Genomic DNA, 24,615 nt, shown 5'->3' with positions numbered 1-24,615 from the left:
TCTCTGAGAATGTGACCTGTGACCAAGGGAAGGGAGGGAAGAAAGGGGCAGGAGCAAGCCACAAGGGCAGTGGGTGAGGGGCGAGCCAGCTGGGCGCTCCCTGAGAACGGCAGGCCGCACACCCAGAACAGACAGAACCCAGGGGTGCGAGGCAGGAGCCAAGGTGGAGGGGCAGGCTCAGCACCCAGTCCCCACGTGTGTGTGGCTCCAACTCTGGCTCTGCTCAGCATCCAGGGATTCTGATTCAGAAAACAAAAAGAAAAGAGAAAAAATGTGGTCTCTGTATCGTCCAAAGGACCCTGCAGGTCATGCTGACGATGGGAACCAGCAGCGTGGAGAGAAAAGTGAATCTCAGTCGTGCAGACCTGGGTCCCGTCTCTGCCTAGCTCTGTGGCCTGTGAGCCTTCTCCTCTCCAAGCCTCCGTTTCTTCCCCTGAAACGAGGATGAGAGGAGCGGCCCCCCCACAGGGCTGCTGCCAGATCTAATGAGGTAATGTCTGCGAAGTGCGGAGCCAGGGGTCTAGAACATGAATGAGAAGACGGATGAATGAATGAATGAATGATCGAATGAATGACCTTTTTCAAGATCAGCCTGTGAGCATCTGGCAAAGCCAGGCTAGAACCAGGTGCCCTCATCCCAGTTATCACCCCACCCCCTCCCCTTCCCTGCCTTTTACCCACATCTGGGTGATGGCTCTACCCGCAGCCCCAGCCTATGGAGGACAGCCAAACCCTAATGAGGCCCCTCCCTGCCAGCTCTGGTGACCATGTGGGCCACTGTGCGAGGGGCGGGCTCCCTGTCACCCTGTCACTCACTCATTCTCCCTCCCTGGTCATTAACCAGGCAGCACTGCATTCAAGGCCAGGTGGCGGCCACTGCCAGGCACGCCCCATGGCCCCTGGGTGACCCTAGCCCATCTCAGGGGCAGCGTCTAACACCAAGGAAAACAGCCTCCCGTGTACTCTGTTCCATCTCCTTGCCACTTCCAAGCCTTTGCCAACCCTCCTCCCTGCCTCTACCCATGCGGTGCCCGCTCCTGGAACATACTCTCCGTCCCCAGGCCAAATTCTACTCAACCAAAGCAGCGTGTCCAATCCGGAGCTCATTATACCCCATCCCTCCCCAGTTTGGCCCATTTTCACGAGGGCACGAGTCAGCACCGACCGCCATCCTGGACACGTCCCTCTCCCGCACACCCACGACCAATCTCTCATCCACTCCTGTCGCCTGGATTTCCTAGCCCAAAACACAACCTCTCCCGTCTCCGCCTCCCCACGTGGCCTCCTGCGCCTGGAGGGCCCCTGGTCCCCGCAACCCGGTCCCCATCTCATCCCAAACAGAAACATCCAAACTCGGCCTCTGTGCTTAAAACCCTCGGAGAAAGAAGCTGCCCGCGGCTCGGAGAAAGAGGAAACTCCACAGCCTGGCTGCTGCACCTGCCTCTTCTCCCTCTTCTCCCTCCCTCGGCCGCTCCGCCACACAGGCTCCCCGGGGACACGCACTGTGCTCTGCCATCACCAACCTCACTTCTCCCCGTTACCACGCAGGCGACCTGTGGACCTCAGCCCGTGTGCCCTCCTCGGGGACTCTCCATCCGGACTCGGAAGTCACTCTGTCTCTGACAGTGAGGGCTCTGGGACGCGCTCACCATCACAGCCTCAGGGCCCAGCAGGAGACGCTCAGGGATTTGTGACGGATGAGCCACCAAGTCTAGCCAGTGGCCCAAGCCTGGCTTGTCACCTTCCCAACAACCCACTGAGGCAGGTGTGACTTCCTTGTTTTACAAGTGGGCAAACAGAGGCCCAGAGAGTCAGGCCGCTTGCCCACTGTCACAAAGCTGGGGCGTGCCGGTACAGACACACACTGAGACCCAGCTCTTCGTGAGGCCACGTGGTCCCCACACTGCTGCAGCCTCTGCAGACAAGGAACAACCTGGACACGATAACACCGGGGGTGGAGCTTATTACCGACCGATTGCAATCCGCCGAGCCCACGTTCTGACTTGAGAATGAGGTTCCCTCTCCGCACAGAGCCTGTTTCATCCTTCATAACACTAGATGCTGAAGACTAGCCTCGGGAAGAGGGCAAGGCAGGAGTCTGAGTCCATTGTACAGGGCAGGAAACTGAGGCCCAGAGATGGAGAAGAGATTAGTTCCTGGCCACCCAACAAAGCCAAAAACATAAAGGAAAAAACGCTTTGGCCCCACTGCCGGGGCTTGAGGACCTTCACGAGAGGCCTGCCACGTCCGGCTGCGTCTGCACAGCCCTACCAGTCCTGACCACAGGAGCCTGGCAAACCCTGGCCTTTGTCCCTCTGGCCCCTGGGTCATGATGCTTACACCACAGCAGCCATTTCTCAGCCACTCTCTGCCACAGCCACCCACACGCCATATCCTCACCCCCTCATTCTTTTGTTGTTGTTTTTTAATTTTCTGATTTTTAGACAGAGTGGAAGGGGGAAGGGGGAGAGAGAGAGAGAGAGAGAAACATCGATGTGAGAGAGACACATCAACTGGTTGCCTCCCACACAACTCCGATGGGGGTTGGAGATTGAACCTGCAACCCAAGTACATGCCCTTGACCGGGAATCGAACCTCAGGTTGACACTCTAACCTCTGAGCCAAACCGGCCAGGGCCCTCAACCATTCTTGAGCCCTACCTGTGGTCCTTTAAGCCTTCTGGCACAGCCCAGGACACAGCCCTGGACCGGGATGGGAATGACTTGCTGATGTGATGAGCCCTGGCCAGTCAGTCACTCCATCACATGATGTCCTGAGGCCCAGGGGTACAGGGCTGGCAATTTCAGCCGCCCTGGGAGCTGAAGGTTGTGTGATTTCATCCTCGACTCCTCCTTGAGCTCTCAACATCTCCAACTTTCCTGAGAAAGAAATGAAAACCCACTCTAAGCTCACCCGTTCCTTTCTGCCCAGGTTGCTGAATTCAGCCCTGTAGTTAAAATCCACAGGGAGTCTGGCGCTGAGGGGAGGCAGGTGAGGGTTCTGGGGTGAACCAGAAGAATACATGGCAGCCTGGTTTGGAAAGCAGAGACCCAAGCCCCAGCCTGAGTGACACTGGACAAGTGCCTTCCCCTCTCTTAGCTTTGGACCTCGGGCTTAATGAGATTGTCCCTGAGATGATCAGAAGTGGCCTCCCAGCACTAAATCTCCTGGGTTCTTTGACTGCACTTGCCCACCTAGGCAGAAATGCCATGTCTATGGGAGGCTGTAGGGCACAGGGGTTTAGGACAAATGGGCTTTCTGGGTAGACAGAGACTCCCAGGTTCTCTCTTGAAAGCTGTGTGGCCTTAGGCAAATTGCTTAACCTCTCTGAGCCCAGATTTCTTATCTATAAAGTGAGGATAATACTGACTTGATAGCATCCTTAGGATGATAAATGAGACCATGTGCCCAAAGTCCTGGCCCAGGGCCCAGCTGGCACAGAGCTCACACATAAATGACTTTGGCCATATCTGTGAAACACCCAGATGGCCCTCTCTCTGCAGGACTGAGTTTAATTTTCCTGGCTCTGAAGCTTCCCCAGTATCAGCCACAGCTCTAGTTTTGGGTCCTATACACAAAGAGGAGAGCCCTCCCGGGTGGAGAGAAATGCTGCCATCCCCCCATGACCCTCTCCCTGTGGCCCCAGACCAGGGGTCACTGACGCAGCTAGAAACTGTGTCCTTACCCTGAATACTTAAGAAAAGGAGGAAACAGCCCTGGCTGGTTTGGCTCAGCGATTGGAGCGTCAGCCTGCGGTCCCAAGAGAACCTGGTTTGGTTCCCTCTAAGGGATGTACCTCAGTTGCAGTTTGTCCCCGGCCCTGGTTGGGTCGTGTGGGTGGCAGCCACTCGATGTGTCCCTTTCACGTCGATGTTTCTCTCTCTCTCTCTCTCCTTCCCACTCTATCTGCACAAAATATCAAAAAATGTCCTTGGGTGAGGATAAAAAAAATAAATAAATAAAATAAAAAGAAGAGGAGGAAACAGACCTTTCTCTGCCAACTGAAAGGTGGGTTATGAGGAGGGTGTGGCCATATTGAGGAAAAGACACACACACATACTCTCTCTCTCTCCCAAATTCATGTCCCAAGAAGAGCCAACAAACACAAGCACGCACGTGCCAGGAACGCATTGCTAACAGCAAAACTTCGCTGAGCACCTACTATGTGAAGGCCTTTCTGTGGCCTCAGATCTCTTTATTTAACCCTCACACCAGTCCAGGAAGGTAGGAATTACTATGCCCATTTCATTGGGGAAAGCTGGGTTTGAACCACGCTGTCGGGATCCAGACAGTAAATCACAAGCACTCTGCAACTGAACCCTGCAGTGGGCGAAAAGGTTGGAAACAACCGCAATGTCCAATAATAGGGGATCGTTACATTAAATAATGATCTTTCCACTCAAAGAAATATTATGCAGCTATTAACAGTCTCACTGTAGAATATGAAGCGTTGCCAAAACACTGATATGTTAAGTGAACATGCCAGTTATAAAACAATATATATCTAGTTTGAGTCCATTAAAGAAAAAGACAGTAAAATGTGGAGGAAGGAAAGGAAAGGGGAGGGGGGGGAAGGCAAGAGGAAAGGAAGAGGAAGAAGGGAAAAAGGAGAGACAGAGTGCTTCATAAAGTTTTTAATAATTATTACTAGGCAGTAGAATGAAGGCAAGTTGACTCTTTTTCCTTGTGTGTTATTTTCTGAAAATGACAGTTGATTTGAAAATAAGAGTAAGATGAGCATTTTCTGTTCTTAAAAACAAAAGCCACCACCGCACGTCCGTGTAGTGCTTTCTTCTGATGAGCCCTTGGGCACGCTCTCCTTGGTCTCCCGCCCTGTAAGTGTAGGCTGGGCAGAGTGGTTGGCTCCGAGGCCCCTGCAGCTGGGACATTCTGTGACTCCCATCCCACACCTTCTCTCTTCCTCTTTTTAAATGTTCGGGTTCTTTCCTGCACACACAGCCATTGCACACGCAGGAGTACGCGACAATCACAAAAGGAAAGGAAGGAATCCCAGCCTTAGCCACTCAGCATTGCAGGGCATGGCATGTGTCGTCTGCATCCTCATAACCAGGCATTTAACAGACGAGGAAAGGCACAGAGAGGTTACACAACTTGCCTCAAACCACACAGCACATTAGAGGCAGAGTTGGATCTACACCCACAAGTAAAGTGTTACCCTCCAAACGAATCCCCGACGTAGAGGGTCTGAGTGCGGTCTCCTAGACCTGACGCCCTTCCTGTGGTTGGTCCTTGGCTGTGCGACCTCAAGATTCCCAAAGACTGCCAGCTGGGCACCCCACTCTGGCCTTGATCAGGGGCCTCTCCCCCAGAAGAGGCTCAGCCTCAGGGTAGGATCTAGAGATCAGTGCTGGACCACCCCTGGCAGCAGGGGTCTCTCTCCACGACCAGAGTAGAGTTTGGCTGGCACGTGGAAAGAAGATCAGAGCAAGGATGGAACTGTAGGTTAAAAGGGAGGAGGGACCGAGAAATTAAAAATGCAAAGGTCTAGGGGTAGGAAAGCCTACATCCAGAACCTCCTTGATATCTTCATCTACACACTTCCTTCAAAGGAGTGCGTATAGAAACAGCACAATGTGTGTGCTCGGCTTAGCACACAGCGGGTGCTCAGAAAACAGGAGGAGCACCATTAATCTCCCTCTGGCTCCCCTGGTCAACTAGAGCCTCTCCCCAGGCACCCTGCCCCAACTCACCCTCCCATCCCTTGGGTACACGCTGCTGGATGGATCTTCTTAGAGATCATCTGGCCAAGCTTTGCCTGCTTAAAGACCATCGGAGGTGCTATCACTTTCAGCCATCAGGTTAAAGGCCAGACATTCTGGCCCGGAATTCAGGCTTATATTCACTTGTTCCCAAGTCAGAGGGCTCTACACTGCACAACTCACAGCATAGACCAGGAGCCTCATCCATAAAGGTTTCCTTCCCAAATCCACCCTTCAGGGGATCTGCAGTGAGATGCAGGCATTGTGACCTGGCTGCCCCGGGGCTTCCTGCAGGGCCAGGAACCCTCAGCTCCTGGCTGCCCGCAGAGCGCAGAGCGCAGAGCAGGCTGGCATTCCATCTCCAACACCCTTCTTATGCAACTCTCTTTTTTTTAAAAAAAAGGTAAGAAAAGAACAAGCCCTGACTTGTGGCATTTACTGATTTCCATAGTGTAAATACCCTTATTGTGGCCAATTTCAAGTTAGCAACATGACATCACTTAACACAGTAGTGGGAAGGGATGCGCACAATCACCTCACCAGATGACACACCCCTGAAACATCCCAAAGTAAGGAGCACAAATCCCCATGAAGAGCTGTGTGACTTCAGGCGAGTGACTTAACTTCTCTGAACCTCAGGCTTCTCATTTATAAAGTGAGGACAACTGCACCTACCTCATGGCAACAATGTAAACATTAAGTGATATAATCTAGGTGATCAACAATGTCCTAAACACTTTCTATGTGTAGGGTTCTGTACTAGGCACCAGTAGGGTGACTAGTGACAAGGTAGACAAGGGTTCCTGGCTTTCCAGACCCCACTCCTTGCAGTAAAACCCTTGGCACAATGGCTAGGATACAGCACTCAATAACCATTAGCTGTTATTACCAATACTGCTATTCTTTCCTTTCCTGGGCTTCAGTTTCCTCACCTCCAGACTCAGAATTGCACAAAACTCTCTAGGATGCCACCTCACTTGAGCCTTAAAGAGGCACTGAAGAGGGCATTCATTCCTATTTTACAGATGGGAAAACTGAGACACTCAAAACTGAAGTCTGGCTGAGGATTTGAACCAATTCTTCTAACTCCCAGTCTCAAGATCTGTCCCACTTCCCAGAACTGAGGAAGCATAAAAAGGACCTGGAATTCAGCTGGTGATTCAGCTGGATGCTTTAAAAAAACTTTCTTCACCCCCCTCACGGGGGTGAATTAAAATGTCCTTGGCATGTACCAGTTTCCAAAATACACTCCCAGCTTGACAGCCTCAGTGCCTGGACCATCCTCAGGCTCTCTGGAAGCCCCAACCCGAGCGCTGCTGGCTGGTGGGAGCTGATGAAATATCCTCGCAAGAAACAGCCAGATCACATGTTTCAAATGCAAAACCTCTGAACTTTGGGAGGCAGCCTACATGGGCACCTTCTCGCTCCTGCAGAACTGAGATGGTTCCTGGGAATAAACCCAAAATCATCCCCAAAACACCATCAGGTCCATCCCCTACTGGTAAGTAAGCCAGACGTAGGCCCCCTCAAACCGATGGGCAGAAGTTTGTTTTCTTGACAAAACAAGACCAACGGCCAAAAAATAAAACCCACCAACTCCAGAGGAGGCGCCTGGAAATTCCCCCTGGGAAGTCCCTCTATGTATCTAACCTCAGTCCTTCATGCTTCAGTTTCAGCTATTTCTTTTCCTTTTGTTCCAGAGGACAGAAACAATGTCTCTTTTCACTGCAGCCTGTCTCAGCTTCTCTTCTCAGCTCCAAAACAGCCCCGGTTTGTTATCAGCAACTTTCCTTTCCAACTTTCTCACTCAGAAGCAGAAACTTTTGAAACACAGGTAATGATCCGCTCCAATCTGTCATTTCTTTTAACAAAAGCTGAGCAAAGGAGTCTCATCCAGGTCACACAAAAACTGGCTCTGGCTCTGGCTCCGCCCGTGCCAGCCCCATCACCCTGGGGAGAGACCAGCTCTGTCCCTGCGGTGGCGTCTTTGGGAAAGCCATGCCCCATTTCTGGGCCTCAGTCTCCCCATCTGTGTACCAAAAGGGGCTGGTCTTATTTCTGCAATCCATTCCAGTTCCTACCAAGGTCAGAGCTGCCCACCCCCATGCTGGCCCTTGCTCTACCCCTCTCGCCCCGCCACAAAGAGGAAAAGAAACTTACTTAGGCGTCCAGGGAGGGCGCGCGGCTCGAGTTGTCAGGGTGCGCGGCTGTTGCTGGGTGAGCGAACCTCACACAAATCCCAGGACGGAGAAGTCCCACCTCCCCGTAACCACAGCCACCCGGCCACACCTCTGACCCAAACACTGCCGGAGGCCCCGCCAAGGACCACCTCCAGATTCCCTCGGGACCACTCCCCTCCCGGCGACTAGCCCTAGCCGGAGACAGAGAAAAAGCCCACGCCCCCATTGTGCGGAGGTGGAGACTGAGGCGGGAAGGTGGAGACTGCGGGATTTGGACTCGGTTCCGTTCACTGATCCAGTACTTCCTCCTATTTCCAGAGAGGCGGTCGGTCTCCTTCCCGTGCTCGTGGTCCTCCCACGTGGGAGAGATCGAGAGCAGCACCGTCCCGTGGATCGAGGCCCATCGGCGATGTCCACCCTCCCTCCCCATTCCCCCGACCGAGAAACTGAGACCCAGCGAGGGGCCGGAACCCACCCCGGACCAGCGCGAGCCCCTCCCCGCTCCTCACCTGCTGGCCACCTCCGCGGGGTGGTTTCCTGGAGTTGAGCGGCAAACAAAGGCCTCCAATCCGGGCGTGGGGCGGGGCAGCGACTTTTTGCATAGTCCCCGAGGCCGGCCTCTGACGGGCGGGGTACGGCCCCAGGAGGCGGGGTCTCGGAAGCTCCACCAATCACAGAGAGGCGGCAGCCTGAGGCCGGCCCCAGCAGTCAGATGCGACTCCACCAGGGAAAATCACAAATCTGGGAGATTGTGTGTACGTCGTGGTGCCTGTCGCACCGCAAATCCGAAACTGAACCCCGGAGTTAAGACATTTGTGCAAAGTTGCAGTGAGGAAGAAACCAAACCTTCATAGTGGAAACGAACTGCTTCATCACAGTAGTAATAATACTGGAATAAACTTTTCTTGAGCACTTATTACGTGTCAGGCACTGTTGTGAGCTCTTACTATGACCCATCCTCTCCAGTGAGGTGGGTTGGTATTATCATTAGTATATTCCAGTCCAAACCAAGTGGAGAAACCCAGTCCTGGAGAGAAACAAGAACTTGCCCAAGATCCCGCACTGAATACAGGACAGAAGAAATTCACTGCCCACTGACAGCGCACTTTGAAGAATGGCTGGTAAGGTGTCAGCTGCCACTGAGCTTCGGTTAAGTGGGATTTATAGCTCCTGCCTCACAGTGTTGCTGAGGGGAGTAAATAGATAAACATGGCACCAGGCCTATAAGAAATAAAACAATGGAACTAATTTAAAGAGTTCCTCGAAGAATCCTACCTACTTCACATGGGAGATTAAAAGGCCCCAAGACAAGAACTGGCTTTCCCAAGACCCTGCATCCAGCTATGTTGCATAGCAGCAGCTTCTAATCACTGAAGGCCTCCTCTGTCCCGGGGAAAAGCTTTTAACAAACCCTTACAATAATTCACAAGTTATGTTAGTATGATGCTTCCCATTTACAGATGAGGAAACTGAGGCTCAGGTTAAATGATTTGCCCAGGATTACACAGGCAGGAAGTGGTGGAGGTGGGATTTGATGTCAGGTTTTAGACACTAAGTTGTGGACTCTTTGAGCTGTGCCTTGTTCCCTGTCCTGTACTCCCCACACTGGGCTACTCCACCCCCCACCCCCGCTTTCTCCTAAGCAGAGAGGGCTCCAGGTGATTTGAAGGCCAACTTGGCATTTGCTTGGGCAGGCCCCAGCTAAAGCCCAAAACTCTCCTTCTCTTTCTAGCAACACAATCTGAGATTCTCTAGCTAGCTCTGGTGTCATGAGTAAAGATAGTAGGGCCACAGGTACAAGTGTCCAGGTGGACCTCTGGCCCCTTCCCTCTCACAGTATTCAACACTGCCTTAGCCCATGGTATTGGTTCCTTTCAAAAGACAACAGGACGTGTGCTTGTCCCAGGGCTTCCTGTTGATGCCAGGCAGCCATCAGTCTACATGTGTCCTCTGCCACTCACTAGCGCTACAACTTTGGGCAAACAATCAATTTGACCTTTCTAATCCCGCCTGCAAAGAAATCCCCCCACCTCCGGAGTCAGGCCTAGCAATTTCAGAAACAACAGTTCTAGAAATTCATTCTTGTCTTCCTTTTTTCAGAGTACAAACTTGGGACCATGGGCAGCAGCTCTGGGGGCTCTCCGTCCCCCGGGACTGGAAAAGGTGTGGCATTCATAAGATCAGAGGGCTCCTGTCTTTGTTCACCATCATCCTGACTGCAGTTATCTCCCCGGGCGGACTCTGTGCCTGGTGCCATGGTACACACAGCATCCCACTTTCCATCAACGGCAAGCAGCAGTATCCCCGTGCACTGGTTTCCTGTGGCTGCTATAACAAATTACCACCAGTTCATGGCTTAAAACAACAGTAATTTGTTCTCTTACAAGGTGAGGTCAGCAGTCCAACATCAGTCTCACTGGGCTAAAGTCAAGGTGTCAGCAGGGCAGTTTCCTTCTGCCACCTCTGGGGGAGAATCCATTTCCTTGCCTTTTTCAGCTTCCAGTGGTCACCTGAAACCCTGGGCTCGTGGTCCTTCCTGCATCTTCAAAGCACATCAGTCCAACCTCTGCTTCCATCAATCATCACAACACCTTTTCCTCTTCCGTGTTGAATCTCCCTTCTTCTGCCTCCCTTTTTCAAAGATCCTTGTGATTAGATTGGGCCTGCCCAAATAGTCCAGGATAACCTCCCCATCTGAATGCCTGAATCACTTCTGCACATATTCCAGGAACCTCAATACCTTTAGGGGCCATTATTCAGCCTACCATACCCGTTTTCCAGATAGGGAACTTGAACTCCAAAAGATGAAATCACTTGCCTTGGACCGCCCAGGATTTAGAGTCTGATGCCTGGAGACCTGGGGCCTGACAAAGCTCTCCTGCAGCCAGGTAAGTGTTCTTCACTGCAGGGGTTAGGACTGGGAAGGGGCTGGGACGCTCAGGGATAGACTGCTTCAGAGATCGATCCAGGGCTCTGGTCCCAGGTGATCTCCTTGGCCTGGGGAGAGGACAGGGGCAGCTAAGAGCAGAATCTGGTGCAGGTCTGTGGAATCCACTGCCCCTAACCCATTCTGCAGACTGCTGGACACTGGGCTGGGCAAACAGGACCTCTTAAATCCTTCTTGCCCCAGAGGAAGCGTGGGGATGAAGGACATGGGCACTGGGGCTGGGGAGCAGACCATTTCTTGCTACCCTCCCCTCCACGTATTTTTACTTTTTTTTCCCCTGAAATATGTTTTTATTGATTTTAGAGAGAGAGGAAGGAAGAGGGAGAGAGAGAAGCACTGACTGACTGCTTCCTGCACAGCCCCGACTGGAGATTGAGCCTGCAACCTGGGCATATGCCCCGACCAGGAATCCAACTGGTGACCTCTTGGTACATGGGACAACACTCAGCCAACTGAGCCACACTATCCGGGCTTTTTTTTTTTTAATTCTCACCCGAGGATATTTTTCCAGTGATTCTTTTAGATAGAGTGGGAGGGAGAGAGAAAGGAAGAGAGAGAGAAACATTGATGTGAGAGAGACACATTGATTGGTTGCCTCCCGCAGGACCCAGGCCAGGGTTGGAGAATGACCCACAACCAAGGTATATGCCCTTGACCTGCAATCGAATCCAAAACTCTTTGGTCCACAGGCTGATGCTTTAACCGCTGAGCCAAACCTGCCAGGACATTTCTTTGTTTTGTTAATCCTCACCTGAGGATATTTTTCTATTGACTTTTAGATAGTGTGTAAGGGGGGGGGGGGGGAGAAATATTAGTGTGTGTGAGAGAGAGAGAAACATCAGTGAGAGAGAGAAACATCAGTGAGAGAGAGAACCATCAGTGAGAGAAACATCAGTGAGAGAGAGAAACATCAGTGAGAGAGAGAAACATCAGTGTGAGAGAGAGAGAACCATCAGTGAGAGAGAAACATCAGTGAGAGAGAGAGAAACATCAGTGAGAGAGAGAAACATCAGTGAGAGGGAGAGAGAACCATCAGTGAGAGAGAGAGAGAAACATCAGTGAGAGAAACATCAGTGAGAGAAACATCAGTGAGAGAGAGAAACATCAGTGAGAGAGAGAACCATCAGTGAGAGAGAGAGAGAGAAACATCAGTGAGAGAGAGAAACATCAGTGTGAGAGAGAGAGAAACATCAGTGTGAGAGAGAGAGAACCATCAGTGTGAGAGAGAAACATCAGTGAGAGAGAGAGAGAGAACCATCAGTGAGAGAGAGAAACATCAGTGAGAGAGAGAAACATCAGTGTGAGTGAGAGAGGAACATTGATGTGAGAGAAACATCAGTGAGAGAGAAAGAGAAACATCAGTGTGAGAGAGAGAAACATCAGTGTGAGAGGGAAACACTGATGTGAGAGAGACACATCAATTGGTTGCCTCCCGCAGAACCCAGGTCGGGGTATTGAACCTACAACCCAGGTATGTGCCCTTGACCAGGAATGGACCCTGTGACCCTCCTGTCCGCAGGCCAATGCTCTAACCACTGTACTACACCAGCCAGGCATATTATTAGGTCTAACACCCACTGTCCTTGGCCCCTGGAACAGTGTGTGACCTGCACATGTAGAGGGTGAGATGTGATTGGAATTTCCTACCCCTCCCTTCTCCCCCGGCCTGTCCAAAGACGGGATGAAAGCCCTGACCCTGGCCCTGAGTGGGGACGACTCTAAGTCCACGTTACACACCCGTGTCCCCTGTGAGTCCGGGCTGCAGTCGCCCTCTCAGGACTACGCCTGAAACCCCAGCCTGCGTGGCTTTCCACCCCCCCCCCTCCTGGCCCCCAATCCTTACTGCCCCTCCCGTCCTTAATGACTCACTTGCATTCAAGTCCTCACCTCAGTGTTTCTGGGACCCGCCACGAGGTGGGCCACCTCTCTGTATTTTAAAACATCCACACACATTGTGCTTTCTGCCCCATGACATACCCGTGCCTTCTAATCTAACAGTGTACCTGTGAACAACCTTCAGGTGGGGTCCTGGGATGCGGGTGTGGTTCAAGTGCCCCTGAAGTGCCGATGTGGGGGAGGGGAGAGGGTAGTGATGCCTGCTGCTCTGGGGGCTTCCATCTGTCCTACCCACTCTCCACGTGGGGCAATCAAGACCCCAGTCACACAGGCAGGCCACACAGCACACGGACCCTAACCTTGTTCAGATCTCTTTATTGAAAAATTAAAGTCATAAGCTCTGTATATAAATACACTGACATCGCTGGTCACCTGCAAGGCCTCTAGGATAGGCTGGGGTGCGGTGGGAAGGTGGGGTCTTGGGTCCCCAGGGGTATGGAGAGGGAAATAAATAATAAATACCATGGGGGACAAGGAGCTAGGAGAAGGGGGGGTGGAAATGGGGAGGGGAGTGCTTGATGCTTATTTGTGGCACTAAAGGTCCTGCAAGACGCCCCCCGGCTGGGGCCGTGTCCATGAATTCTCATGTGACCTCCCTCTAGACAACGGCTGAGGCATCTGGGATGGCCAGGTCCTAGCTGGCCAGGGGGCACAGTGCCCCCCAGTCAACCCAGAGGAACAGGTCCTGGCAGACCTCAGGTGGGCCCGCCAAGACACAGGCGCGCGGCCCTTCCTCTCCTTCCTAAGCCCACTGTTGTGCGTGCCCACTGTGTGCCCGCATGGCCCAGGCCTGACCTGACCTTCTGTTCGCTCCGCCTGGCTCTCTTCTCCCAGTGCTGGTCCAGTGGGCCCGGAAGGAGTGGGGGTGTCTCCCTGCGACCCTGGCCATGCAGCCCTGGCCCCTCAAGGAGCTTAGCGGTGCCGGGGGGGTGGGGCTGGGGCCAGGGGCGGAGCTGCGGTGGGAGGCCCTCAGGCCTCGGCCCCTAGAGCATCACGTTGAACTCGGTGACCAGAAAGTCGATGTGGTCACTCTCCTTGGTCTTGAAGGCCTCTGCGATGATGCGCGCGGCTTCCCGGTGCTCCTTGCCCCGCAGCGTCAGCCCGTTCACTTCCAGGATCACGTGGCCCACCTTGAGCTGCCCGCAGTTGTGGGCTGAGCCACCTCGCTGCGGGGTGACACAGAGCAGAGGCACATAGGGCACCGAGGGCTGGGCTGGCCTGGCTCAGACCGCCCACCAGGTCAGGCCTGACATTGCCAACCCGGCAGCCGCAATCTGGGCGTCCACCACCCTGATTAGGAGGAGGCTCAGGGAGAGCCAAGGTCATATGAGCCTGCGTCTGCCCTTGGGTCACCTCTGGGCGTGGCGCACCCCTGGGATGCTGAGGACAAAACCTCCAGGGGTAGGGAGAGATAGTCAAATGGGGCCCCTGGGGACGTACCTGGATTGTGACGATCCTGGGCAGGGGCTGGCGGGTGTTGGCACCACCCTCAATGGCGATGCCCAGGGTGGCCGCACTTTTCTTCACGCGGACCAGGGTGGATGTGGGCTCCAGGAGACCAGGCTGCGGGCGTGAAGGAGACCAGTGACAAAGGCCTTCTCAGTGGGCAGGCCTGGGCGGACACACCCCAGGTCTGCAGGGCTCAGACGCCTCCGGTGCTGGAGCCTCCAGTATGCCAGGCAGCAAGCTAAGCTCGGGTGTTCTCAGCTCGTAATTGCTACAGAATCCCTGAGGCTCAGGAAGCAAGGGCCGGCCCCAGGCTGCCTGGTGGTGGCATGAGGCCTTGAATCCAGGCCCGACGCCTCAGCCAGCACCCATGTCAGCGCTGAGCTCCAGACACTCAAGACCCCCTGCAGGTGCGCGCACACAGCACAGGCAGGACCTGGACAGGGCCCCCAGCCTAATCCCTTTCCAGTACCGCATCCCTCCAGTGGGGGGCTCTCTCCATCCCCTGTGGTCACTGGCCAAGCTGAACCCTGGGCAGGGACTCCTTGTTCTTCCCCTCACCCCGTGTGACCCCCTCCTCCTCACTCACCGGTTTGGTCGCCCCCTCTGTGCTCCTCTCGTGCCGAGGTGGCTCCTTGCTACTCCTGCTTCTGGTGGACACCATCTGTCTGCCTCGGCCGGGGGCGCTGGCCTCTACCTCGCCCGCGTCCACACCACTGTCCTCACTCAGGGTCTGCCCACTGTCTGAGAGCTGTGAGAGCGTGGAGGCTGCTGGGAGGGGCGACAGGAGGAGAGTGTGATTTATACAGCTGGGGTCAGGGAGGGCTTCCTGGAGGAGGTGATAAGCTACAGACTGAAAGGCTGGGGGGTTGGAGGGGGAGCTGGAGGGCAAGGAGATTCTCTACCACCCTTCCCCCTACTGAGACCTGCCCTTCCCACTGGGCCTGTCTCCAAGGCGGCCACTTCCAGGGTGCCTGCCTTGACTGCCCGTGGTGTGACGATTAAAACAGATCAGGAAGCAAACCCAGCCCACAGATGTGTGTTTTTTTTAAACCACATAAAACGCTGTCAATTTTTAATGGTGGACCAACACATTCAAATTAGATTTCACATAAACTTTAAATTTCTAGCTTCTGGAGGAAAACAAAGGAAGTTCTTCCATGCCTGGTCCGTACCCTACATGACCCCAAATGGCCTAAGCGGAGTGTGGACCCACGTCCCTCCGGTTCTCTGGTCAACCCAAGCTGCCTCACTATGTGTGTAGTGGCCTAGACCCTAAACATGAGACCCTACGTTGGGAACACACACTCCACAGTCTGGCAGGTTGGATATAAATGCCCTCTGACCAGCTCGGCAACCCAGGGCGAGTTACATAGCCTCTCTGAGCCTCCATGTTCTTCGAATCAGAGGCAGTGATGCCTCTCCAATAGGATTACCACACAGACTAACAGATACATTGTACCACACAGACTAATAGGATTACCACACAGACTAACAGATACATTGTACAGAGCAAACCAGAGAGGAGAACAGACCTGCGCTAGACTGCCTGGCTCTGCAGTTCCTTTCTGTGCCCCTCACCTATAAAATAGGCCTAACAACACAGTACTAGCCTCAGAGCACTGCTGGGGGGACTGGATGAGTCGCTAATGCAGGCGAAGTCCCTAGAACAGCGTCCAGCACCCAGCCAGTCTGTGGAACGGTTAGCTCTTATTATCATGTGTGTGCAGCTCAGTGCCAGGTCTCGAAGCAGCAGGGATCCGTCTCCGATAGCTCGGGTTTCTCACCACATCCCGCCTGCTCTCCCTTCGGGGCCTTCCCTCACCAAGCCACGGAGTGCAGGGACCCTGCATTCTGCAGCCTGGTCAGCCCACTGCATGGCATACAGCAGACAGTAAGTGTCCGGACTGGTCCACCACCTTCCTGGCCACAGCAGGGCAGGGCCCATATCACTTTAACCACAAGATGGCAGCAGAATCCAACGAAATGTATCTATCTCCACAGGTGCTCCAGAGCCTGCCCAGGGCTCAGGCTTCCCGCAGTCAAAGTAGGCTCTACCCTTTCCTCCACCTCCTCAGCAGGATGCCCTCCGGAACCTCAGGGGCTGCAGCTTTGGGCTGGGTTCCTGGGTTCCTGGTAGGTCCATTCTGCAATCTGACCCTGAAGCCCTAAGTCAGGAGACCTGCAGGGCCCACTCCCCGCCCCAGCACCTTCCTGCATGGAAGTCCTGGGAGACAGAGGTCACAGGAGCTACACCTGCCCTCAACAAGCTCAGGCCTATGGGGGAGACTGGGGCTGGGGGCTTGGGAGGAGGAGCCCAACCCCCACAGCAGCCTTGCAGGGCTGTCGCTGTCACCTCCATTCTAGGGTGGAAAAGCAGCTCAGAGAGGCACAACGGCTAGCCCAAGGTCACACAGCTAGTGCACAGCAGAGCCAGGACTCACAGTTGTGTCTCTGACTCCAAAGCCCCTCAATGTGGGTTTCGGACCCTGCTCCCCACCCACCCTGACCCTGAGGGAGGGACACCTGGGCTAGAAGACCCTTCGCTGGGTGAGCACCTGTTTCCACCTTCACTGTGTTGGTGGGCAGACAATCCAGAGGGGTCGCCCGCCCCCCAGATCACCCAGCGAGCACCCGAGCCCAGCCCCCGGCGTCTGCCGGTACTCACTGCGTGTCTGGGGCAGTGCCCTCACTTCGTTCACGTCGGGCTCACTATCTGGGCGGTGCACCTCCACCAGGACGAAGTGCTGGTTTGTGCCTGTCTGGTCTGGGCGCCCCGATGGGGAGGGTGGTGGGAGGCAGCCCCCAGCCAGCGTGGCCTCTGTGGGGGGACTTCTCAGGTGCGGGGGTGACTGGACCCGTGGGAAGGGGCCAATGGGGTGCTGGTTGACCATGGCCAGATGGGCATCCAGCGGCCTCTTGGTGTTGCCGGGGTTGGCAGGGGAGATGGAGGCGTAGATGGGGGAGGAGGGCGAGTCCTGTGCACACGGGGCCTCTGGGGCTGGTGCGGTGCCCGCCGGTGGGCTGCGGTTCTGCGGAGCGGAGAAGCCAGCGGCCGAGTGGGAAGACGCAGCGGAAGGTGGCTTTTGTTCCTGGCTTCCCGGCTTCTGCGGCTGGACCAGAGGTGGGGGGGGAGGGGGCAGCTTGTAGCTAGGCAGCCCCTCGGCCGTGGATTTGACATCATCCTGCCAAAAGACCCAACAGGAGTAGAAGGAGTCAGAGCCCATCGCGGCTGGAAGAGGGGATCTGACAGCTGAGTGGGCAGGCCTGGCTGGAGCTCCGTCCCTGCTCTATCAGCTCTGAGCCACACTGCCCTGAATAATGCAACACTGAGTGGAAAACTTCTCCCAGCATCTCGGCAGCTGATAAGCATAGGGATCCTGGCTGCGTCTCTGGGGACCGCACCATTACCTTCGGGAATTGAAGTCCTTGGCATCAGCCAGGGCTTGTCACAGGGAACAGGACTTAATTGGAGCCGGGATGCGGAGAATGGAAAAACAACAAAGGCATTTCTTTGGCTTTTCTCTTTAGGAGATTATCTTAGCTACTAGAGACCGGAGGTGGGATAGGACTGGAGGCAGAGAGCGTGGAGGGAACGAGGACAGACACACAGGCTGGGGTGCCGTGTGGGCTGGGCAAGGCGCTTCGGGGTGCACCTCTGGGCAGTGGGGAGAGCTGCGCCTACCAGCAGAGCTGTGGGATGAGGAGAAAGGGGTGTAATGCGTTAGCAAGGTGCCTGCCACTCCGCCGGCGGGGGCAGAGCGGCAGCTGCGGACACTCGTCACTACTCCCCCTCTGCCTGTGCCAACATCCAGCACTAGAGCGTCTGCGCCAGCACAGGCGCTGTTCCAACAGCTTTACTTAAATTAGCCAACTGACCCCTTGCCGCAGGCTTATGGGTTAGGTACACTCTTCTTATCCCCATCTTACAGATGGGGAAACCGAGGCACAGAGAGGTGAAGAAACTTGCCCAAAGTCACACAGTCAGTGGCAAGGGTGGTGTTTGAACCCAAGCAGTCTGGCTCCCGAGCCCAAGCCATTCAACAGTTGTTTGGGTCAGAATCACAGAGATGCCGCCCAGACTGCTGATGTGCACACACGGCACGTGAATGTCCTTTCCCAGCCCAGGCGGACCGCCTCTTCAGAGAGTCTCTCCATGCAGTCCATGTTGCAGTGTTGGCTATGATTACGTTTTGACAACATATCAAAAGTAACCCCAAATTAGGCAAAGAGCCCGGAAGGAGCGTCCTGGTCCCGCTAGAGACAGCAGAGGGGCACACTGTGCGTACACCCGGGGCTGCATCAGAGAGCTCACAGCCCGGTCCTTCGTCCCCTCCCAATGGCTCTCACCAAGGAGCCAGCCCCCAGGGCCGCACACAGACCTCGGAGGGCAAAACACAAGGAAAGGGCCAGAGAGCTCTTACCAGGGAAACATCTGGGAGGGTGACCCTGCTGCCCTGGACCGCCTCGCCAGTCTCCTCCAGGTCCAGAGTGTTCTAGAAGTGAAAGAACAACAACGTGACCACATATAAACCACGAGGGAAAAGCCGGTTTGTTCTCTAGACTCCGAAAATCTATGGACCCTATGACACTGTCACGTGGTTTATGGGAGTCCTGACATACCCTACTCCACTGGAATTTATTTTATGCATTAAAATTAATGTCAATTTCCTTGCCAGTCATTTTGAAGTCAATTTTTCTTTGAGATTTGCTGATGATCTCCAGGCCTCCCTGGACAACCTGGAGACGCCGTGGGGTGGCTCTGACCTTTCCTGGGAGTCCCTGAAGCTCAGTGCTGCTCAACACGCTCAAACCAGGCTTCTCCCAAACCAGGCTGCTCTCTCCCGGCTCCCGCAGAACCCCAGGAAGGCGTGCAAGTGGCAAGGTGCAAAAGAGAGGTGGATGGGGAAAGTCTCTCTCTCTCCCCGCCTCCCTCTTCATACTTTAATGGTGTTAATCGTGTAGGAGGGGGAGGTAGTTAAGGTTTAAATGGGCCTTACTTTGCAAAAATGCCCATTTCCTCCTTCCTTCTCCGACTCACCAGAAGCCTGGTGCTCTCTCCAGGGATACTGAGCTGCCCGAGGGCCATCTCTAGGCCTTTCCTGGGAGGCTGAGCAGGCTCCTCTCTGGGGCTCTCCTGAGGGCTCGGGGGAGCCATTCTCCACCCCACAGAACCCAGGGTGGCAAAGCCTCCCAGACCAACACCGAGCTCGAGTCTCAAGTGCAGACATCAATACCGACTGAGCAGTCTCAATGCCAATGCTCCGTGCTGACAGGGCCTGGGACCCAGAGGTCAGACATGACCCCTGCCTTCAGTAGCTGAAAGACAGTGGGGCTGACACAAACAAGCCAGAGGACACTGTGCACAGAGTGAGGAAACACGGGCATAGAACGCAGCGGGGGAGGGGTATCAAGGAAGGCTTCCTGGAGGAGTGAGCACAGCTGAAAGCTGAGTCCGGTGGGTAGGCTGGGCAAAGGAGGGAAAGATGGGTGTTTCCGACGGGAGGCCATACATAAAGCAGAGAGGGTAAAGGATGTCTGAGAACCTTCCACACGAGTCAAGCAAGGAGCTGCTTGGACCTGAGGGCTCTGGGTTGCCATGGAGACACGGTCAAGTTTGCCTCCTGTGAAGTTCCCCTTGCTCAGTTCCTCTCATACCACTAGAACAATGCAGGCGTGTCAGCGCCTCCCCACGGCTGTTCGCTCGGCCTGGGACATTCTTCCCCCCAGCTATCCCCAACGCCTACTCAACTCGCTCACCTCCTTCAAGACCTCACCCAAAATCACCTCCTCACAGGGGTCTACCCTGACAACCCACCTAAAATCACAGTTCCCATATCCGCCCTGCTTTATTGTTCTCCTTTGCACTGATCACTACTTTTTTTTTTATTTTTTATTTTTTTTATTTTAGAGAGAGAGGAAGGGAGAGGGAAAAACATCGATGAGAGAGAACATCAATTGGCCACCTCCTGCATGCCCCACACTGGGAATTTGGCCCACAGTGTCCTGACAGGGAATGGAACTGGTGACCTCTTGGTGCATGAGTTGATGCTCAGCCACTGAGCCACACCAGCCAAACTGCTCACTATTCTTCACCCAGCGGCCAAGATGTAATTCTTGAAACACAAGTCAGATAATGTCCCTCCCCAGCTCATAACCCTTCAGGGCCTTTCCTTCTTATTTGGAGGAAATTCCAAACTCTGCAGTCATCTTGCTGTTCCTCCAACCAACTGGATGGAATGGCCCTGCCTCAGGGCCTTTGCACTCCCTGCTCCCTCTGCCTACAGGGCTCCTGGCTCACTCCCTGACCTCATTTACTTCCGACCCAGCCCTGTCTAAAACAGCACCCACACACACACACGCCACTCTAACCCCTGACTCTGCTTCGTTTTTCTATATAAGACTTATCAACACCTGATGTTATACTATTAATTTGCTTGCTGTTTGTTAGTTGGATAAAAACTCCTTCACAGGGCTTGTAACTACCTGGCCCCTACTCTGTCCTCGATGTCCAGAATGTTGGCTGCTTGATAAATATTTATTAAGCCAATTAGTGAATCCAGAAATGAGCTGACGAGTAAATGAACCAATCAATCACTCTGGCTGTCATGGGAGGAGGCCTAAGCAGGCAGCGAGCAGAAGCAGAAGTGAGGGGCTGCGGCCATCGTCACGGAGAGCATGCTCAGTGGCTTGAATAAGGGTGAGAGCAGTGGGTGTGGATGGAAGGCCCCAACTCCACACCTCCTAGGGCAGAGGCTGCTGGGTCATCCACACTGATCCCCATCTCCAGGGATTCTCCCAAAGCCAAACCCCTGAGCATGCTGGGTGGGCAAAGGGCACACGATCGTGGAGGCCCATCATGGGAACCCTCCAGCGGACAAGATGCTCAGCCCTCCGGGCTCTGAGCCGCTCACGCCCAGGGCTCCGCATCTGGTCCCATGATGCCTCAGGTGTAACTGCCCCATTTACCAATAACGCCGAGGCTCCCGTGCACACCTCGGCCTCCCGATGGGCTCCTGCCCTCTCCAACCCCGTCTCCTGCACACTGCCCCACAGGAAGATGCTGCCAGCAGCCCCAGTGATGCGAGGACAGCTGGGGATCCTTTGGGGGGGGGGAGGTGTTGACGTTTCTCTCATCCACTGATGAGTGCCGCCGGTTCTGGCTTCTCTGCGGTCACACCCACTTACAGCTGACTGATGGTTGGCAAATCACTGAACTGCTCTGTGCCTCAGCTTCCTCATCTGCAAGACGGGTAACAGCAGTCCCTCCCTCATGGTGCTGCTGTACTGACGTCTAACACTGCTCAGAACAGAGCCTGCACAATACACCAGGGGAGGCAACTGTGACACACACCTGAAGCCTAAACTCTTGCAAATGTGCCTCAGCAACCGAATAGCTGCACACAGCGCACTGGCCCCGCGTGAACACTCGCGGAAGGAGGTTGCAGCGCTCCCATACGGCCCCCTCCAAACCCAAATGTAACACGTCCAGTGCTCCCTGGAAACAGTCCAGCTGGCAACACCGACCATCCACAGTGAAGTGAAATGGCGAGGCGGGCTGGCTACATGCAATGCCTTCCCAAGAGTCGGCAGTCACAGCCCTGATCTCAGCAGGAGACACGAAGAGGGTGAGCAGCCTGGGAAATGCCTACAGCAAAGACAAGAGGGGCCTCCACCACAGTCCAATGAAGCATCGTCACCTGCCCCCGAAATTCAACCTGCAGCCACCCTGGGGACTCAGATGACAGTCCTGGTGGGACCCAAGACATGGGATTCTGTCCCATTCTGATACATTAGGAGCTTCCAGCATTTATGTAGCCACTCAACGAGCATTTAGCAAGCGGCCTTGACTTATGAGGACAGCTCATGGGGATAAAAGATGAGCAGGTCACTGTGTCCCCAACTCCAAGCAGAGGTTCATGCACACAGTAGCTGCCTCAGAACTCTTGTTCGGGATCACTGATGGGGCTGGCGGTTGAAAAGGGCCAGCGAGGAGGGGACAGGAAGGAGCCAGAGCCTGACAACACGAGCATGTGTTTGCTGAGCACTAAGGGAGTGCGTGATCTTCTCTTACAAGGAAGGAGTCGGAAAATTACCAACTGGCGGGCCTTCTGTGTGCAGGCCCTCTACTGGGCATTTCACTTCCATATCTCATTCGATTCTCAGTGTGAGACAGGCACTAGGATTCTCCCCAGCTCAAATCTTTTATACAGAAGCTCCGAGAGGGAAGTGACTTGTCCAAGGTCACACAGCCATTTTACAGCAGATCAGGTTTCTAACCCAGGTCAGGGTGACCCCAAAGCCCATGCAGCCCCACCCGACCCCAGAATTGGAAAGGGCTCTGACACTGTAAGAACTACAGGGCCCCAGGAACGACTCTCTGGACCAAGAGAGAACACAGTCATCGTTGGCTCTTGGCCTCAGCCATTCTCTGCTATTAATGGAATCCTGGAGCTGAGACTGAAGGCAGGGATAGAAGGGGGAGGGAGGAGCAGGACAAATGGCCAGCCCTGGGAGGGAGGCCCAAAGTAGAGCAAATGGCAGACGGTCCGAGCCCAGCCCTGCCAGACTCCATCTGCCAAATCCAGACACTCAGGAGCCCCGAGTCCCCAAGCCATGTACCTAGTGCATCTGAAATAGCTGCAGACAGCAGGCTAGAAACCCCGGGGATGCGTCAGCAGAAATGCTCACGGAACAGGCTTCCACAGGAGGCTCAAGGTTAAAGCTCACGTAGGAATTGGCCTGAGCATCCTGGCCACTTCCCTACCCCCAGCTTCTTGGGGTCCCTTTTCTCCTGCACCCACTGAGGCCAGAGCCCAGCTAAAGAATTAGACCCAGTGGATCCTTCACTCATTCTGCAACTGAGGTGACTGAGGTTCAGAGAGGGAAGGCCACCTGCCCAAGGTCACACAGCAAGGATGGGGCAGGAAGCTGAGTCTTATTTAAGGTCTGTTATCCAGACTGCTTCCCAAAGGGCCAGGATGCCCTCAGCACCTGCTGCCCCATCTTTTTTGTCCTCTAAACCGTGGTGGTTCCAAAAATTCCCTTCCTTTCGGAGAAAAAAACACCTCCTTTGTGTCTGCGCTGGCCAAATCAGGGCCCAGGTATCCCAGAAGTCTGGTTTGAAGGAACTGTGGGGACAGAATGAAATGAAGTGATGGGGGGCAGTCACCGTGCCCACCGCTGCCAGGTGGACTCCTGTCCCTGGAAATGGAGGTGTGCATGGCCCAGGTGCTACCTCAGCAAGTGAGGCTCCTCCTCCCCACCCCTCAGCCCAGTTCCCAGGTTTCTAGGCACCCCGCATTGAAATGGGGGGCTCGTACATAGGGGTGCTGTTTTCAGCCCTTTATCCTTCTTGCTGCTTCACTCTACTGTGGGCAACAGGCTCCCCCACGTCTACCCCGAAACGCACCAGGAGAGGCCTGAGGCCGGGTGGCGCGCCCCCTCTGTCTATGGAGAAGCCGAGGCACTGGGTCCTCGGGCTCTGGAAGGGCACAGGGCACAGGGCACAGGGCACAGGGCACAGGGAGACAAGAGGAGAAACAGAGGGAGGGGTGATGATGAGAGAGAAGAGAAGGGAGAGGATCTGGGAGAAAGGCCTAGAAGAGAGAGTGGAGAGGAGGAGGAGAGCAGAGCGGGTTGCTGGGCGGGCCAGAGCCGGGGGGCTTGTTGCCCCAGGGAAGATGGAGTGGGGAAAGGGGCTGGACAGCCACGCGAGCTGGGGCGGCCAGAAAGTCCTGGCGTTTCGGGGGGGCAGTGGGGCTGCCCGGAGTGCAGGGGTCAGGGCTGAGCATCCTACAGGTCATGGGCCAGAGGCTGGGGAGACAGGACATCCGGCTCTCACCACTGCGCGCATGGGGTGGGGTGGCAGTCTGGGGCTGATGGGGACGGTCAGGAAGGACTGGGACGGAAATGGTCCCAAAGCAGAGGCTGAGCCCAACGCGCTAGGTGGCCGAGAGCATGGGAACGGCCTGCCGCCAGGCTGGCACTGGGCCACTGCCCAGTGTGTCCACCCCTGCTGTCCTGTGTGTCCGAACCACAGCAACACAGAAGTCCCTGGAAGCCTGTGCACGAAGCCGAGGTGAGGGGTCACTGCCTTGACCTTGAGGGGTCACTCAGTGGGCAGAGAATGTGACCCGGGATCTCCAGGGCAGGCTGGAGAGCTCTGGGAACAAGGGCCAGAAGGGACCGCAGGGCCTGTGAACCTGGCTGGGCGGAAACACTGCGTCTTCATGTTCATTCGCCCCTAACTGGAACGCCGCGTTTCCTCCATTACGAACGGAGGCAGGGTCAGCGCCTGTGACACCGTCCCTGACCGAAGTCACAGGTCTTTCACATCGCACTCCGGTCGTCGCCAATGCCCACAACAGCCCATTTATGCTCATCACGGCTTCCCCACAGCCCTACGGACCGCTGCTACTGGGCA

At 54.9% G+C, this 24,615-nt stretch overlaps 1 protein-coding gene across 4 annotated transcripts in view; it reads right to left on the bottom strand.

Moving 5' to 3' along the window:
- Positions 1-13,092: 13,092 nt before the first annotated feature.
- The window catches only part of WHRN (whirlin), an 81,401-nt gene continuing 69,878 nt past the window's right edge, over positions 13,093-24,615 (bottom strand). For 2 of the 4 annotated variants that reach the window (XM_036261472.1, XM_036261475.1), the window contains 5 exons: positions 18,614-18,685; positions 16,858-17,374; positions 14,779-14,960; positions 14,184-14,306; positions 13,093-13,909 (listed from right to left, as the gene is read on the bottom strand). In XM_036261472.1, coding sequence (XP_036117365.1) covers positions 13,727-13,909; positions 14,184-14,306; positions 14,779-14,960; positions 16,858-17,374; positions 18,614-18,685 — 1,077 coding nt within the window. In that variant the 3' untranslated portion in view covers positions 13,093-13,726. The remainder of the gene's footprint in view (positions 13,910-14,183; positions 14,307-14,778; positions 14,961-16,857; positions 17,375-18,613; positions 18,686-24,615) is intronic. The other 2 variants (XM_036261474.1, XM_036261476.1) reach the window with 1 other exon arrangement.

The sequence above is a fragment of the Molossus molossus genome, unplaced genomic scaffold (assembly GCF_014108415.1).
Source record: "Molossus molossus isolate mMolMol1 unplaced genomic scaffold, mMolMol1.p scaffold_m16_p_14, whole genome shotgun sequence".
In the NCBI taxonomy this organism is placed as follows: Eukaryota; Metazoa; Chordata; class Mammalia; order Chiroptera; family Molossidae; genus Molossus; species Molossus molossus.
This window is presented reverse-complemented; position numbering and strand designations above follow the sequence as displayed.